General features: G+C 48.5%; 1 protein-coding gene across 6 annotated transcripts; it reads left to right on the top strand.

Annotated features, from left to right (window-relative positions):
- Nucleotides 1–19: 19 nt before the first annotated feature.
- Pprc1 (PPARG related coactivator 1) lies at nt 20–15,689 on the top strand. Of its 6 annotated transcripts, none has more exons than XM_078021290.1 (14): nt 20–233; nt 4,142–4,330; nt 4,901–5,047; nt 5,167–5,259; nt 5,382–8,277; nt 8,565–8,618; nt 10,222–10,279; nt 11,035–11,102; nt 12,078–12,792; nt 13,942–14,091; nt 14,203–14,263; nt 14,376–14,497; nt 14,844–14,995; nt 15,280–15,689. In XM_078021290.1, exons 1-14 carry the CDS (start codon nt 81–83, stop codon nt 15,381–15,383), a joined length of 4,962 nt encoding a protein of 1,653 aa, XP_077877416.1. In that variant the 5' UTR covers nt 20–80; the 3' UTR covers nt 15,384–15,689. The 6 variants fall into 6 exon arrangements, with proteins under 6 accessions (XP_077877416.1, XP_013217562.2, XP_021587536.2 ...); XM_013362108.4 differs by having other exon boundaries at nt 14,197–14,263; XM_021731861.3 differs by having other exon boundaries at nt 11,032–11,102.
- The last annotated feature ends 142 nt before the right edge of the window (nt 15,690–15,831 follow it).

Here is a 15,831-nt window from a genome sequence, read left to right as displayed (position 1 = left end):
GACTTGTAGTTCCCTTCCCACAATCGGCTGGGCGAGGCGGCGCCGGCGATCAGAGCAGCGCTGGGTGTTTAGGGGCCAAGATGGCGGCGCGCCGGGGACGGAGAGACGGAGTCGCGCCGTCCCCGATTGGGGGCCCTGGCCCTGACCCCGGTGGTGGAGTCCGCGGCAGCGGTTGGGGGAGTCGGAACCAAGCGCCGCATGGGACCGTGGGCACAGTGAGCTGTGGGGAGCAGGTGAGAGGCTGGCGGGCGGCAGGCGCCTGGCAGCAAAGCGGCGTGTGCCGGGCGGTGACACGTGGACGCCACAGGAAAGGGAGGAAGCGCTTAGGAGTCGGCGCCGGGTTGCCACCGGAGTCGGACCAGGCCGAGCCGAGGGAACCTAAGCGATTTGCTGGGGGTCCGCTGGCAGAGGTAGAGTACGTATGTCCATTCCTGGGAACGCCGGAGTGGCAGAGCCGGGTGTTGGAAACAGGGCCTGCAGTTGGGGAGATCAGGGATTCGGAATTGAAGTTGAATGTTAAGACCTTTTTATGAGGATGCCGAGGAGGGCTACATGAGCCAGGCGCCGCCGTTCCCCCTTTGGAGCACGTGGGGTGGGGGAGAGCTATTTTCCCGGGAGAACTTGTCTGTCTCCCCTCCCCCTCTAGGCGGCCGGAGCACCCACGTGGGTTGGTTGGGCTCCGGAGGTGGGGAGGGCGCGGGTCCACGTGGGGGCGGGGAAGGGTTGTCCACGTGGCTCGCGTCCGGGGCTATCCGGCATCTAGTAGCCGCGCTGAAGCGGCACTGCTGGGAACTGGGTGTGTCAACTGGTCCCGCCATCCCGTGCCGGGGCTGGGGGCCCCTGGTTAGAAAGGAAGGTAGAGGTTGCTAGATACAACTTTGCAGGAGCTTTGGAGTTTTTCTTCTATTACATTGGTCTGTAGTGCCTTTCAACAGCGGATGGTGGACTTTCCAGATGTTGGAGGAGTCTCTTCCCTGCAGATGGCAATGTGATGTGGAGGGTAAAAGATTGTGGAGGAGTGAGCTTGTGGAGGCTTCTGTCTGACCGGCTCGGGGTGGGTTGTGAGTCACTGGCACTGGCGTTTTGGTTGCCTGCATTTCTGCCCCATTTGTGATTCAAGGGGAATGGGGAGTGAAATATACCCGGGACCAAACTTTAAAAAAGGGAGAAGGAATCCTTCCCTCCTAAATTTTTCCTCTAGTATCTATTTTGAGGAAGTAATTAAGATCTGCCCTGTGAACTGACACAAACCAAGGGTGGTTTGTTTATATCTGTATTTTAGGCTTTCTGGAATTTTTGTTGGGATTGGGAAAGTTGGAGGTAGTGTGAGACCTATTCAGTATTTAACACTAGTTGAACATTTATTGGATGTGGGAGAGTTTTTCTGATCAGATTATATTTCCTTGGCCTTGAGTTCTCCACACTTATAAAGTATTACTGTCTAACAGGACTTCTTAAAAGTTCCCACCTAGAGGTGGCAGTGGGTGGGAAAGCTGAGTCCTTGATGGAATTTTTCTCATCCTCGGCAGAAGTTGGGCTTCATGGTTCCTGATAGTACCAGGTCCAGCAGACAAATCTAGTTCCTTCCTTGGGAGAATGGCTTCTAAATTTGGGAATGGCTTCATGAATTTGGGAGCAACCCACCCCTTCTCCCTCATCTTTTCAGAGATCATAGCTTCTGTGGGTGGTGCTCCCTATCCTCAGAAGGAGAGATGAGGGATCCAGCTGTAATACAAGTTAGATGGTTATTTGGGGTTGAACAGAGTCTCATGGAGGGATCAACTCCCTCAAACAAAAAGAGGTGTGTGTGTGTGAGCTAGTTAGTCCAACCAGCTAGTTACTGAGATACCATTATGTTCATGCATAGGGGATAGAGATAAACTCCACCAATATAATCCTTGTTCTTCAGGATTTTATGTTTAATCAGGATAGACAGATAATAAATGATGATGTATGGGGAGAAAGGAAAATGAGGGATATTTGGGATTATATAATTAGCTATAATAATCTATTTTGTAGGGTCAGGGAAATGACATGTTAAACTGAGACCCCAAGTTTATATGTGTGTACAAAACTTTCATCGGAGGGAATAATGTGTGAGAGGCCTTGAGAGGGGAGCAAACATGGCTTATAGGAGGAATTGAGATACTTGTATGGTAGAGGAGGAGGTGGGGACAAGCTGAAGCAGAACAGTGTAATAGGGATTAGCACCCCTGTAAGCCACATTAAGGAGTTTAATATTAAGAGCAGTTGGGCTGGGGTTGTGGTCCAGTGGTAGAGCGCTTGCTTGGCATGGTGAGCACCACATAAAAATAAACAAAGTAAAAAATCCACTGGCAACTAAAAAAATATTAAAAAAAAACCAGTAAGATGCTATTGAAGATTTGCAGGGGCTCTCAGGAAGTGATCATGCATTTTAAAAATTTTCTGGCTGATTTTGAACTCTGGAAGAACAAGAGTCTCTCAGTTGTGAGGTCATTGAAGATGGAAGTGCTGGTGGCTGGCATACTTAGCCTGGGCTTAGCCCTTGGGTGATCTTGGTCTTATGGGAACCATGCTATTTGGGAATCAAGAGATGGGTGAGGTCATGTAAGGGGAGGTGTCTGTGACCAGATCTCCTGTACCTGTCTAATGGAGGTGGAGATTAATAGTTTGCAGAACTAGGCATCATCTTGAGATTCTGGCCTGGCCACTGGGGCTCTGGTAGGGAGGTGGCAGGGCAAGCAGAGATGCAGGTTTCTTGCTCACCTAGGATTGTTTGCTGAGCCAGCTGCTATTCACAGCTGCTGGTTGTAATTACAGGATTGTAAAGGACTGGGAGGGGTTAGTGCCTAAAACATGCTACCTTTCACTTCATCTCTGGACCTGGCCTCCTAAAGTATCCCTAAGCAGCCCTTCCTTTCCCTGGGCCCTGGAACTCCAGCTCTTTTAGGAGGTTGTAGGTATGGAAGGATTATAGTCATACCTGTTGCTTTTTTCTTTTAGAGGTGAAGTGCCCAAGTTTCCCTTTGATGAAAGGGGGGGGGCAGTCTGCCTTATCTGTGTTTGATCCTGTTCTCAGGCCTTTGCACCAGGTTTCTAATAATGGAGATAGCTGGGGTTCTGTCCTGTATCCTCAAAATCCCATTCTAGCCACTTCTGGCCCTGCCCACACCCACTCTCTTGACAGGTTTGGGCTGGCAGCTTCCTGTCTCCTAACAAGGCTGAAGATGTTAGCTGTCAGAGAAGCGTGGGGCAGGGCCTCTTCACTTGCAGAATCAAGCTTTCTCTTTTTTTGTCTCTCACCTGGAAGACAGAGGTGGGGAAGAGATTCTGTCCTTGGAAATACCATGAGAGATTGGATAACACATTGTTGAGGCTGGGGATGTAGCTCAGTGATAGAATGTGTGCTCAGCATGTACAAGGCCCTGGGTTCAATCCTGAAAATGGTGGGGAGAAGGCATTTGAGTATAGGGTACTGTTGGGTATCATGGGTAATTGGGAAGTATAAGCACATTTAACTTCTGAGAGGGAAGAAGAATATAGGCTAATAGAATGTAGCGTTAAATGTCCCAAAGGAACTTAGAATCCAGTTTTCATTGAGAAGGGGAGAAATGTCATGGAATTGGGGGGCAGGATGTGATTGTCATAAAAGTGCATTCTTCAGAAAAGTGTGTGAATTAGTGTGAGGAGAGATATTGGGAAAGGTATCTTTGAGAAGGTAAGATTTGAGCTTAGCAGAAAACTGAGGCCCTAAGTGGAAGCTGAGGTAGGCCAGGTTGTTATAGCTCAACTATCTCTTGACTGACTTCTTTTCCTTTGGTGTACCCCTCAGACTGACATCCTACCCACTGGTAGCAGATGAATTCTGAACATTCTTGATCTTTTTGGTATTTTTGCTTACTAGTTTAATAATCTGTGGTTCTACCTGTTTCTTGATGGAGTCCAGACTCTTTTCTGCCCAGAATACTGTCATCCTGATTGGTGCTTTTGCTCATGGGTTGTACTTCTCTGCTTAATTAACTCAGAGGTTTGGTGATGGTGGGACTGCTGCTGAGTATGGGTTCATTTATGGGGGACTGGATAGAGGATTTATCGTGCATATCCTTCAGTTGCCCCCAGAGTGCCCATGCCCTTTTGACCCTCCCCTCTTTTGCTCCAGGTGCTGCTACATGAGGAGGTGGATGATTCTGGCTTTGTCAATCTGTCTCGGCTGGGCCCATCTCTGAGGGACAAAGATCTGGAAATGGAGGAGTTGTTGCTACAAGATGAGACACTACTGGGGACCATGCAGAGTTACATGGATGCCTCTCTTATTTCTCTCATTGAGGATTTTGGGAGCCTTGGAGAGGTGAGCTGGAGCTGGACTTAGCTTTGCTTGGGAGGCTCTACCTGAGATCCTTGGAGTTGTTTTAGGCATGGCTCAGTTCTCCCAGGTTCTTGGCTTCTGCATGCCTAACCTGAGTTCTTAAAGTGTTTTTTGTCTCTAGGTGGGAGTTAAACTGCAGGCTGCCATGTGAGGGTAGCATATTAGGATATCCTGGCTAGCTAAAAATATAGTCCAAGGCCTTTCCCTTTATCTGGGCTATTGATCTCTGTTTTTGAGCCCCATTCTAACCTAGCCAAGGGTCCTTTGCTGAGCATCCTACATTTTACCTGAAAATGGAGAGTGTGTAAAATCCAAGCTTAAGACATAAGTTTAGCAGGTCTCTGTTGGCACTAGGGAGGTGGTGGATTGTAAATGAGATTGGAACCTATGCCTCCTAGTATTCACATCCTTCTTGCTGGCAGATTGAGCTACACTGATCCTGGGAGGCTAATTTTCTTTGCATCCAGTCTTTTAAGTGGTCCAGTTATTTCATTAGAGATGTTGGTGGGACTTTTCTGTTTTGTTTTTTGTTTTTGTTTTTTTTTGGAGCAGAGCAGGTTATCTCTGGAGGAACAGAATGAAGTGTCACTGCTGACAGCCCTGACGGAGATCTTGGACAATGCAGATTCTGAGAATCTGTCCCCATTTGACAGCATTCCTGACTCTGAGCTGCTTGTATCACCACGGGAGGGCTCTTCTGTGAGTGAGGGACTAGGGAGAGGGGACATGTGGCTATTGAAAAGGTTATAGCTGCATCTATGGGTCTGTTCACATAGCTCTGGAGCACTAACTGATCTCAGGTGTTTCTCTCCTCTTAGCTGCATAAGCTGCTCAGTCTCTCTCGGACACCCCCAGAACGTGACCTCATCACCCCAATTGACCCATTGGGACCCAGCACAGGCAGTAGTAGAGTAAGTGGGATAAGCCTGGTCTTGGGTCCTTCAGGAACTTGTAGGTGGGTAATATGTGGGACAGATCTGAAAAGGACTTCACTGAAGAAAACTCCTGCTGAGTCTTATCTTCTTTCCTACAGGTTGAGATGTCTCTTGCAGATCCCTCTTGGGACTTCCCCCCACCTTCTTTCTTGGAGACCTCTTCTCCCAAGCTGCCTAGCTGGAGACCCCCAAGGTCAAGACCTCGCTGGGGCCAGTCCCCTCCTCCCCAGCAGCGTAGTGATGGAGAAGAGGAGGAAGAGGCAGCCAGCTTCAGTGGCCAGATGCTTGCTGGGGAGCTTGACAACTCTATGAGCACCATCCTAGACTTCCCCATGTATTTGGCTTGCCCTGAGGAAGAAGATAAGACAACAGCAGCAGAGGTGGCAGTGCCAGCAACTGGTGATGAAAGCATCTCTTCCTTGAGTGAGTTGGTACGGGCCATGCACCCCTACTGCTTGCCCAACCTCACCCATATGGCATCACTTGAGGACGAGCTTCAGGAACAGCCAGATGATTTGACACTGTCTGAGGGTTGTGTGGTGCTGGAGATTGTGGGTCAGGCAGCTACAACCGGTGATGACCTGGAGATTCCAGTTGTAGTGCGGCAGATTCCTACTGGACCCCAGTCTGTGCTCCTGGATGACTCACTAGAGGCCAGTCCTACCTTGCAGCTACTTATGCCCACACTTGAATCAGAACCAGAGACTGCTATACCCAAGATAGCCCCCTGCCCTGAGAAAGAGGGGTTGTCATTGGACTCAGCATCCTTATTGGAGCCGAAGGACGTTGTGGAGCCACTGGTGTCCAAGGGACTAAAGAACTCACCTGCCAATGCAGTGCTGGGTTCCCAGAGAGCTCGAAAGAGCAGAAGGAAGAAGAGCAAGGAGCAGCAAGCAGCCTGTGTGGAAGGTTATGCCAGGAGGCTGAGGTCATCGTCTCGTGGTCAATCTGTTGTGGCTAAAGAAGTGACCTCTCAGGCAGGCAGCTTGCAGAAACTGCCTCAGGAGGAACTTAAGAGAGAGGGTGGGCTTTCCCAGGGTAGGGGGAAGCCACAGGCTTGGGCTCGGGCCTGGGCAACTGCCTTGGAGAAGCCTAGCTCTGGGAACTTGGAGAGAAGTGCTGGTCAAGGTAGTCCCATTGAAGAAAGGTCTCTAGATCTCTACTCCAAGGTGGTTGATACTGTCCAAGCCAACCCTCTTTCACCCCATCTCTCATTGGTTGACTCTCCTCAAGCCAACCCCATGCCATTTGACTCTGTTGAAACTAATACTACTGCAGTTGACCCTGCTGTGACTGACTCTGTACCTCTTGACCTGGCTTCATCGGGTTCAGAGCTGGTTGACCCTCTCCGAGCTGACCCAGTGTTGACTGACCCAGCCCTGCCTGACTCGGCAGCAGTTGGCCCTGCAGTAGATGTTCCTATCTCAGATAATTCGTCATCAGTTGAAGCTGTCCTAGCTGACCCTGTGCCAGTTGACTCTGTTCCCAGGGATCTGGCTCCAGTTGATTCTGTGCTGGTTAAGTCCCGACCAACAGACCCCAGGCGTGGTGCAATATCATCAGCCCAGGGAAGTCCAGCTGCTCAGCTCCTCCTGGATTCAGAGTCCTCAGAGCCCCCAAAGACCATCACTCCTGAAGTCAAGGAGGTTGTAGGTCCTCTGAAGGTGGAAAATGGTACTAATGCCACAGCCCAGGAAGCCAGACCACGGCCACTCAGCCTATCTGAATACCGACGGCGAAGACAGCAACGGCAAGCAGAGGCAGAAGAGAAGAGTTCCCAGCCTCCAGTTGGGAAGTGGCCCAGCCTCCCAGAGACCCCCACAGGGCTGGCAGATATACCTTGTCTTGTCATCCCACCAGCCCCAGCCAAGAAGACAACTCCACAGAGAAGTCCTGACGCTCCTCCTGAGGCTTGCTTTGGGCCTGTGGGTCCCAGCCCTGCTTCTCCTAGTCCTGAGCCATCTGCAAACAAGCCTATGGTTTTAACTTCCAGTGAACAGGTGGTGCCATCCCAAGAGATGCCACTGCCTGCAAGACCTCCTCCTCCTGTGCAGTCCATGTCTTCTGCTGGGCCCATGCCTCACACAGTGCTCACTTCTTTGCCTTTCCCCCGAGGTGGGCTGGGTATGCCCCCCATGCTGCCTCTTCCTGCAAGTGGACAAAGGGTCCCCAATATTCCCCCACCTCCTTTGCCACCTCCTGGTCTTCCAGGGTCTGTGGGACCAGTGCCACCTGATCCCTATACTCATTATGCCCCTGTGCCACCCTGGCCTTGCTATCCCCCTGTGTCCCCTTCTGGGTATCCTTGCCTGCCTCCCCCACCAACGGTGCCCCTAGTGTCTGGTACTCCTGGCACCTATGCTGTGCCTCCTGCTTGCAATGTGCCTTGGGTACCCCCTCCAGCCCCTGTCTCACCTTACAACTCCAGTTGTACTTATGGGCCCATGGGATGGGGCCCAGGGCTACAACACCCTCCATTCTGGTCTGCTGTACCCCCACCTCCTTTGCCTCCAGCTCCTGTTGGGAGAGCTGTTCTCCAACCTAAGGTGGAGCCCAGTAGCATTCCAGCTGGTCCTCCTGAAAATGTACCTCCTGCACCTATGGCTCCATCCCTCAGTCTTGGGCCAGCTGGCCATGGAGCTCCACAAATAGAGCCCACCAAGGTGGAGGTCAAGCCAGTTGCTGCATCTCCCCATCTGAAACACAAGGTGTCCCTGATGCAGAGCCCCAGGATCAAGGCTCCACCATGTCTGTCTCCTGAGTGTGTGGCTATTGAGGAGCCTGCATCAGAGAGGCTAAAGCCCGAGACCCAGGAGACCAGGCCTAGGGAAAAGCCCCCCTCTTCTGCTATTAAGGCTGTTCCCTTACCAAGGCAGAGCATTGTCCCCAAGCTGCCTGCTGTCCACCCAGCCCGTCTAAGGAAACTATCCTTCCTGCCCACCCCACGTACCCAGGGTCCTGAGGATGTGGTACAGGCTTTCATCAGTGAGATTGGTGAGTGGCACACAGTGCAGTTGGTGTGAAAGGGTACAGGGGTTTGCCTGGGAGTATTTGTAGAACAGGATAAACCATCTTGATGAGGTAGCTTTGTTGGTATCTTTGGAGGGTTTTCAGAAGCAGAGCTCTAGGTTGGTTTCACTCATTTAAGCTTTGTGCTGTTCCTTGGATCACTTAGTATAGTGGGCAAGGGGCATGTAAAGGGAGAAGTGGAGTGATTGGGGTCTTCTTGGGACTTGAATTTGTAGGACCTGTTTTTAATTCTTGATTGTGTGCCTCCACAGGAATTGAGGCATCAGACTTGTCCAGTCTGTTGGAGCAGTTTGAAAAATCAGAAGGTGAGGGAACCTGGATAGTTTGGTTCTTACTCTTTTTTATTATTACTTCCTTTGGGTTCTGCCTTGTTGCTTCAATTAGATTGGATGGGAACAGTAGTCTCAGCTACTACAGCAGCCCCGTAATTGGAATGGGGAGATAATTTTCAACTATGACAGTAATCTTAAGCTAGGGATAATGGTGGTACGCATGGCAAATATTAGAGTAGATGGAGGGGCTGGGGTGTAGCTCAGTGGTAGTGTTCACCTGACATGCCCTGGATTTGATTCCTAGCACCACAAAACAAAAAAAGGCCAGATAGCGAGTTCCAGGTTGGTTAGGATTATTTGGGGATGTAGTTCTAGAGGGAAGTAGCTCTCAAGTTGACCCTTGAAAAACAGGATTTCATAGAATACACATGGTGAATAAAGGCAGGGAGAGGAGGTAAAAGAAAATTTCTGTATTGTAGTGTGCGTTTATGTTTTGGTACCAGGGGTTGAATCTATAGACACTTTACCACTGATCTACATTCCTTTTCATTTTATTTTTTTGAGACAGGGTTGCTAAGTTGCTTAGGGCCTTGCTAAAATTGTTGAGGCTGGCCTCAAACTTGTGATCCTCTTGTCTGAAGCTCCCAAGTCAGTGTGATGATAGGCATGTGCCACCATGCCTGGCTGCACAGTGTATTTGGAAGGCATGGCTCTAGGTGCCGTGGAGGCTCCTGTTTGCAAGGGCTTATGGTCTAATTGGGGAGAAGAATATGCAGATATGACTACTGAGTTAGTACCAAATACCTATAATACAAGGCAAAATAGAAAATACAAGTGTGGGACAAGAGTAGGCTATGAACTAGGGATGTAGTTTAGTTGGAGAATACACAAGGCCCTGGGTTTAACCCCACCACAACCCCCACACAAAGTAGGCTATGCTGCTAGGAATTTAGGTAGGCAGGTTATGTAGAACCTTCAATGGTAAGCTTATAAATTTGGACTATGCATTTCTTTTCCTTTTTTTTTTTTTTGTACTGGGGGCTGAACCCAAGAGGCACTTAATTTTTATTGAGCCACATCCCCAGCCATTTTTATTTTTTATTTTGAGACAGGGTCTCACTTGCTTATAGCCTTAATAAGTTGCTGAGGCTGTCTTTGACCTTGCCATCCTCCTGTCTCAGCCTCCTGAGTTGCTGGGATTATAGGTGTGTGCCACTGTGCCTGGCGAAGTGTGTATTTCTGAGCAGAGAACAGATTAAACACAGTACCTTGGTACCCAGTAGAGGAGACTGAATCTTTGGAGAGAGCCCATCAAGGAGCAGACAAAGTAGACTTTATTTTTTGTTTTTGATTTTGGGTACCAGGGGCACTTGGCCACTGAGCCATATCCCCAGTCCTGTTGTATATTTTATTTAGAAACAGAGTCTCACTGAGTTGCTTAGCGCCTCGCTGTTGCTGAGGTTGGCTCTGAACTTGAGATCCTCCCATCTTTGCCTTCTGAGCTACTGGGATGTAGGTGTGCGCCACTGATCCCAGCACAAAGTAGACTTTCTTTGGGCCTCAGAGTAAATCCTTCTTTGCCACTTCAGTCTGGAACAGCTGGTTGGGCTTTTTAACTAGTTTGGTTTTTTTGCAGCCAAAAAGGAGTGCCCTCCTCCAGTTCCTGCTGACACCTTGGCTGTAGGAAACTCAGGGTAAGTATGGAGACATGTGAATTAACCCTATAGCTATTGGTCAGCATTCTGGCCAGTGCTCCAGGACCATCGGCTGGATACGTCTTTTGCAGGGACATTAAATCAGCTCTACCCTCTTCTTTGTTTTTTCACCCCCTGCCCTGTTTTTTGTGACCAGGACTGTCTTGGGTAGTGCTGAGTGGGAGGGTGTGTACTGTCCACCAGCTGATTCAAATTGGGGATTCCAGGTGCTTTTTTAATCATCATCTGGCAAGTTATGCCTTTTGGGATTTCTTTCTTGTATTTAATAGACTTTTTAAGCTTGCTCAGTGCTGGTGAGGGAATAATTTAAAGTGGGGGGAGGTATTAATGACTATGGCTTCCCTGACTCCTTGGAGAAGTCTTCCAGAAATGAGAGGCCTTTTTCATTTTTCATGTACATGGTATACCATCCTGTTTTGCCAAGTGTGTTCCCCTCTGTTGGTTTTAGGTTGGTTTGAGCTGGGTAGGCAAGTATCCTGATTTGAAGAAGATATGGGGGTATTCAAGGTCATAGTCAGCCTGCCTCCTGGAATTGGACAGAGCTGAGTTAAAATTCAATGTACCGTTCAGTCACTAAAGACCCCTTTTTGTGTTGGAAGAGGATGAATGGGGGCAATTTGTGCATCCTGTTCTTCTCTGCACTCACCCTCTCCTCTTGCTTTGTGAGGAAAGCAGATTTACAAAATATTGAGGAGGCAATGAACCAGGCTCTCCCTTTTCCCCCCTGCCAGCAGCGTTGACACTCCCCAGGAGAAGAGACCCCTAGACCGGTTACAAGCCCCAGAACTGGCCAACGTGGCAGGTGGGTTCAGGTTGGGGAACTCTGCCTATGACTAGTTTGTGCAACAAACATGTGCAGTGTCTGTTCTGCATCAAGTGTATATAGGCATGGAGGATACAGAGATGTGATCTCCATTTTTGAGGTGCTCACAGTCTAGGTAGGAGTCAGATATGTAAACAAATGAGCATGTTGAGTATCCAAGGTGATATGTGAAAGAAGCCTTTGGTTTTCAGTGAGAACTGAGGTGGGCATTCAGGGAAGGGTTATATAGAAAGTTATCTCTTGAGCTCAGGCTTGAGAATATCATTGATATCAATCAGGTGTAGATTTAGGAGACAAGGCTGTCTAAGCAAATGGAATAGCTGGAGTGAATTGAAGAATCAGAACCAGCCTGCCATGCTTTAGGGAATTGTGAATGGCTCAGTTTCACCTGAATCATAGTGGATGATCAAGGTAGTGGGTAGAGCAAAAGCAAGAGATGAAGCTGGAGTGGTAAATAGGAGATTGGTTTTGGGAATTTTGAATGCTCTGTTAAGTTTGGACTTTATCCTGTGTATTGAAGAAATAATATATTGGTTTTTGGATGGTATATTCAGCAGGATTGTAGAAGGGTGGGCAGGTATGAGGCTGGAAACAGAGATAAGGTTATTTCATGAGTTCAAGCAAGATGCAGCCTAGACGTTAGACAGTGCTGGGTGGAGGAGGTGGATCTAAGGATGGAGAGGCAAGTCAGATAAAACCTGGTCACCAGCTACATTTGGGTAGTTGAGACCATGAGGGATTTAGGAAGACCTGGGCTATCTGGGTTTTCAATTGCTGGTTCCCAAGATGGGGAACAAGGGGTAAGGAGCAGTTGAAACAATGGGAGAATTTGGGCTGTTGACCATCCTTTGTGTACTTTTGTGAGAAGTGGGGTCTCTGGAGCCTAGAGATGGTATCTGGAAGTGTAGAATCGGATCTCACCTTGCTATCTCCATCCTCCCTCCCCCCCCACAGGGCTCACCCCTCCAGCTACCCCTCCCCATCAGTTATGGAAGCCCTTGGCTGCCGTCTCACTGCTGGCCAAAGCCAAATCTCCTAAGTCCACCGCCCAGGAGGGAACCCTGAAGCCTGAAGGAGTTACAGAGGCCAAACATCCAGCTGCAGCCTGCCTCCAAGATGGGGTCCATGGCCCTAGTCCAGTCCATGTGGGCTCTGGGGACCATGACTATTGTGTCCGGAGCAGGACACCCCCAAAAAAGATGCCTGCCCTAGTCATTCCAGAGGTGGGCTCCCGATGGAATGTCAAACGACATCAGGACATCACCATCAAACCTGTCTTATCCCTGGGCCCAGTTGCTCCCCTCTTCCCATGCATAACTGCCTCCCAGGAGCCACTTGATCACAGGACTAGCAATGAGCAGGCAGATCCCTCAGCGCCTTGCCTTGCCCCATCTGCCTTGTTGTCTCCTGAGGCCTCACCCTGCCGGAATGACACGAACACTAGGACTCCCCCTGAGCCCTCAACCAAGCAGCGGTCATTGCGCTGTTACCGAAAAGCCTGCAGGTCAGCCAGTCCCCCAAGCCGGGGCTGGCAGGGCCGTCGGGGCCGCAGCAGCCGTTCTGTCAGCTCTGGGTCCAACCGGACCAGTGAAGCATCTTCCTCATCGTCGTCTTCCTCATCCCGATCCCGGTCCAGGTCCCTCTCCCCCCCACACAAGAGGTGGCGAAGGTGAGCTCTGATGTCCTGTTAGGTCCTCTCCATTTAGGAAGTTCATGCACTGTCTTCTCTGGTTTACTTTGAAAGTTTTTACACATTGGCTTGGGTACTTTCAGGCACAAAGTCTTCTATTTCTGTCTTTGGCCTTTGTCTTCTCTCCTTTTGTGGGTTGTTGAAAGAGAAAAGCTATGAAACTATAGCTTCTATCCCCTGTAGGAGTTTGGGGTATTCCTCAGTCTCCTATTTTCCTTGAGACATGCCTTGGGGAGACTTAGGGTTTGATCTTGACTATATCTTTCTTCACATATTGTTATGAGTCCTCATTTGTGGTATTTTCTTGGTGGTACGTGGGATAAAGGGCTAATTGTTAATGGGAAACATTTCTTCATTTAATCATCTGTTGAGGACAGTGTCTGGGACAGTTCCTTGGGATGTCACTGTAGCCTCATTTATTTCCTGGCAGTATCTTTTTTTTTTCTCAGTAACAGATCCAAGTTTTCTACTTACTCAATAAAGAATTCTTGGGTTTTGGCAGTGATCATATCTCCAGAAATGGCCCCTACTATAGGTCTAACACAGTCATCATCTCCCTTTAAGTCATGGTCACAGAATTCCTGAGACATGGTTGGGAAGCATTTATCACTCAGAGACCCCGGCCAGGTTTCAGCACCACAGATAAAGCTGGTTATGAGAACTAGGGCCAGACCTTTATCTTCTTGAGTCTCCCATTATTTTTCTTCCTCTTTCTGATTTGTTAAATGTTTTTCAGGGGCTAGAGTTGTGGCTTAGTGGCAGAGTGCTTGCTCGGCATATTCGAGCCGCTGGGTTTGATCCCCAGCACCACATTAAAAAAACCAAAATAAAACAAAAACAAAGATGTGTCCAATTGCAACTAAAAAAATATTTAAAAAAAATGTTTTTTCAGTTTTCTGTTGCATAGTTGAAAATAAACATGATGTTTGACAAAACACACTCAAACATTCCAGATTTTGTAAAGTTCCATGAAGGACCTCTGTTTTTTCATCCATGATCTAGACTCCTCTGCTCTGCTTTATCTTTGTTCCTGAGCTTCCTGACAGAGGCAAGGTTGGGACCTGGCTGAGGTAAATGGACTATACTTGTACCACTCCTAGCATTTCCATGTGCCCTTTAATTCTCTAGGTCCAGCTGCAGTTCCTCTGGACGTTCCAGAAGATGCTCTTCCTCTTCTTCATCATCATCATCTTCTTCGTCTTCTTCATCCTCATCATCTAGTTCCCGAAGCCGCTCTCGCTCTCCATCCCCCCGCCGGAGAAGTGACAGGAGGCGGCGGTGAGCATGTTTCCTGAGGCAGTGACTCTGGGATGCAGATGCCTAAAAGTTGTGAGTCTTGAGTTGTCTTGTGTTTGGAAGGCTGACAACATCTTCTCTTGTCAGGTACAGCTCTTACCGTTCACATGACCATTACCAAAGGCAGAGAGTGCTGCAGAAGGAGCGTGCAATAGTGAGTAGAGGAGCAGGTCATGGGAGAAGAGGCTTGTCCTGAGCCAAGAGCTCAGAGAACCATCTGCTACAGCTCTTGCTCACTCTGTCACTTTCCTTGATACCCAATACAGGAAGAAAGAAGGGTAGTCTTCATTGGGAAGATACCTGGCCGCATGACTCGGTCAGAGCTGAAACAGAGATTTTCTGTTTTTGGGGAGATTGAGGAGTGCACCATCCATTTCCGAGTCCAAGGGTAAGTTTGGGTCCCAGGTCAGGATATCCTTACTGTCCCATTTGTCTACCTTAATGTTTCTTGTCTTTCTTCCTTGTTCTGGTGTGCTGGCAATATGGGGCTCCTTTATTTTCACTATCAGAGGGCTATTGGGCAATGAGAACCACCTATATTCTTGGGTACTATGTCTTTTTTTTTTTAAATATTTTATGTTTTGAGTTTTAGGTGGACATAATATCTTTTATTTTTATGTGGTGCTGAGGATCAAATCAGTGCCTCATGCATGCTAGGCAACCACTATATCTCTGAGCCACAACCCCAGTCCTACTATGTCTTCTTAATGTGCCCAAATGGCTCTCCCCACCAGTGATAACTATGGCTTCGTCACTTATCGCTATGCTGAGGAGGCATTTGCAGCCATCGAGAGTGGCCATAAGCTGCGCCAGGCAGATGAGCAGCCCTTTGATCTCTGTTTTGGGGGCCGCAGGCAGTTCTGCAAAAGGAGCTATTCTGATCTTGGTGAGTAAAGGGAGGGCCTGAAGTTTTGGCATACATACTATATCTGTTCCCCAAAAGGGTTCCTAGCCTTGAGAGTGGACCTAGGCAGACTTCTCATTGGACATACAAATAACTTAAGGATTGGGGTGAGGGAAGAAGTGAGGGCTCTCCTTTACCTCTTTGATTTAAATTGGGGCCATTTTAGCCCCATTCACTATTTGGAAATGTGATGGCTGGCATTTAGAACCCTGTGGTTGGGAAGTATGGTCAGCGACCTTGATCTTCATCTCTCTCTACTTTTGTAGACTCCAACCGGGAAGACTTTGACCCTGCTCCTGTAAAGAGTAAATTTGACTCTCTTGACTTTGACACATTGTTGAAACAGGCCCAGAAGAACCTCCGGAGGTAACCCTGGGCTCTTCCCCCCTTCCCTTTTTCTTTGGAGGTGCCCAACCTCCTCCACCCACCTCCCCCACTCTAGGGGAGAGAGCTGCTAGTGAGGAGATGACTGTTTTATAAAGAAATGGAAAAAAGTGAAATAAAAAAAATGTGTTAAATCAATTTTTTAAAGGGGTATTTGTTTTTTTCTTTTTATAACAGGTATTGAAACAAGTTAATTTGCATTCCTATGTCAGATGGTTGGGACTGAGGGGTTCCCCAAGTGTTTGGAACATCTTAATCACTATGCAGACTAATAAATATGAACTAGAGAGAACTCCCAAGTGTTATTGTACTTCTTTCTGTGGTGCTAGTGCCACATGGTATTCACTTTTCCTGTGAACACAATCGGGGATCTGCTTACCTCCATTGAATTCCTAGGACTTCTTTCTGGTGAGGTGCAAAATCCCACTGGATTT

This window comes from Ictidomys tridecemlineatus, chromosome 1 (assembly GCF_052094955.1).
Source record: "Ictidomys tridecemlineatus isolate mIctTri1 chromosome 1, mIctTri1.hap1, whole genome shotgun sequence".
Classification (NCBI taxonomy): Eukaryota; Metazoa; Chordata; class Mammalia; order Rodentia; family Sciuridae; genus Ictidomys; species Ictidomys tridecemlineatus.
Note: the sequence above shows the minus strand (reverse complement) of the source record. Positions and strands in the feature narration are given on the sequence as shown.

Bases quoted from the DNA above. Each gene is read 5' to 3' on its own strand.
- Pprc1 (XM_013362107.4), top strand. From the start codon at position 81: ATGGCGGCGCGCCGGGGACGGAGAGACGGAGTCGCGCCGTCCCCGATT. The intron at 4,331-4,900 runs GTGAGCTGGAGC...TTTTTGGAGCAG, and splicing joins ATTTTGGGAGCCTTGGAGAG to AGCAGGTTATCTCTGGAGGA. The intron at 12,793-13,941 runs GTGAGCTCTGAT...TTAATTCTCTAG, and splicing joins CCACACAAGAGGTGGCGAAG to GTCCAGCTGCAGTTCCTCTG.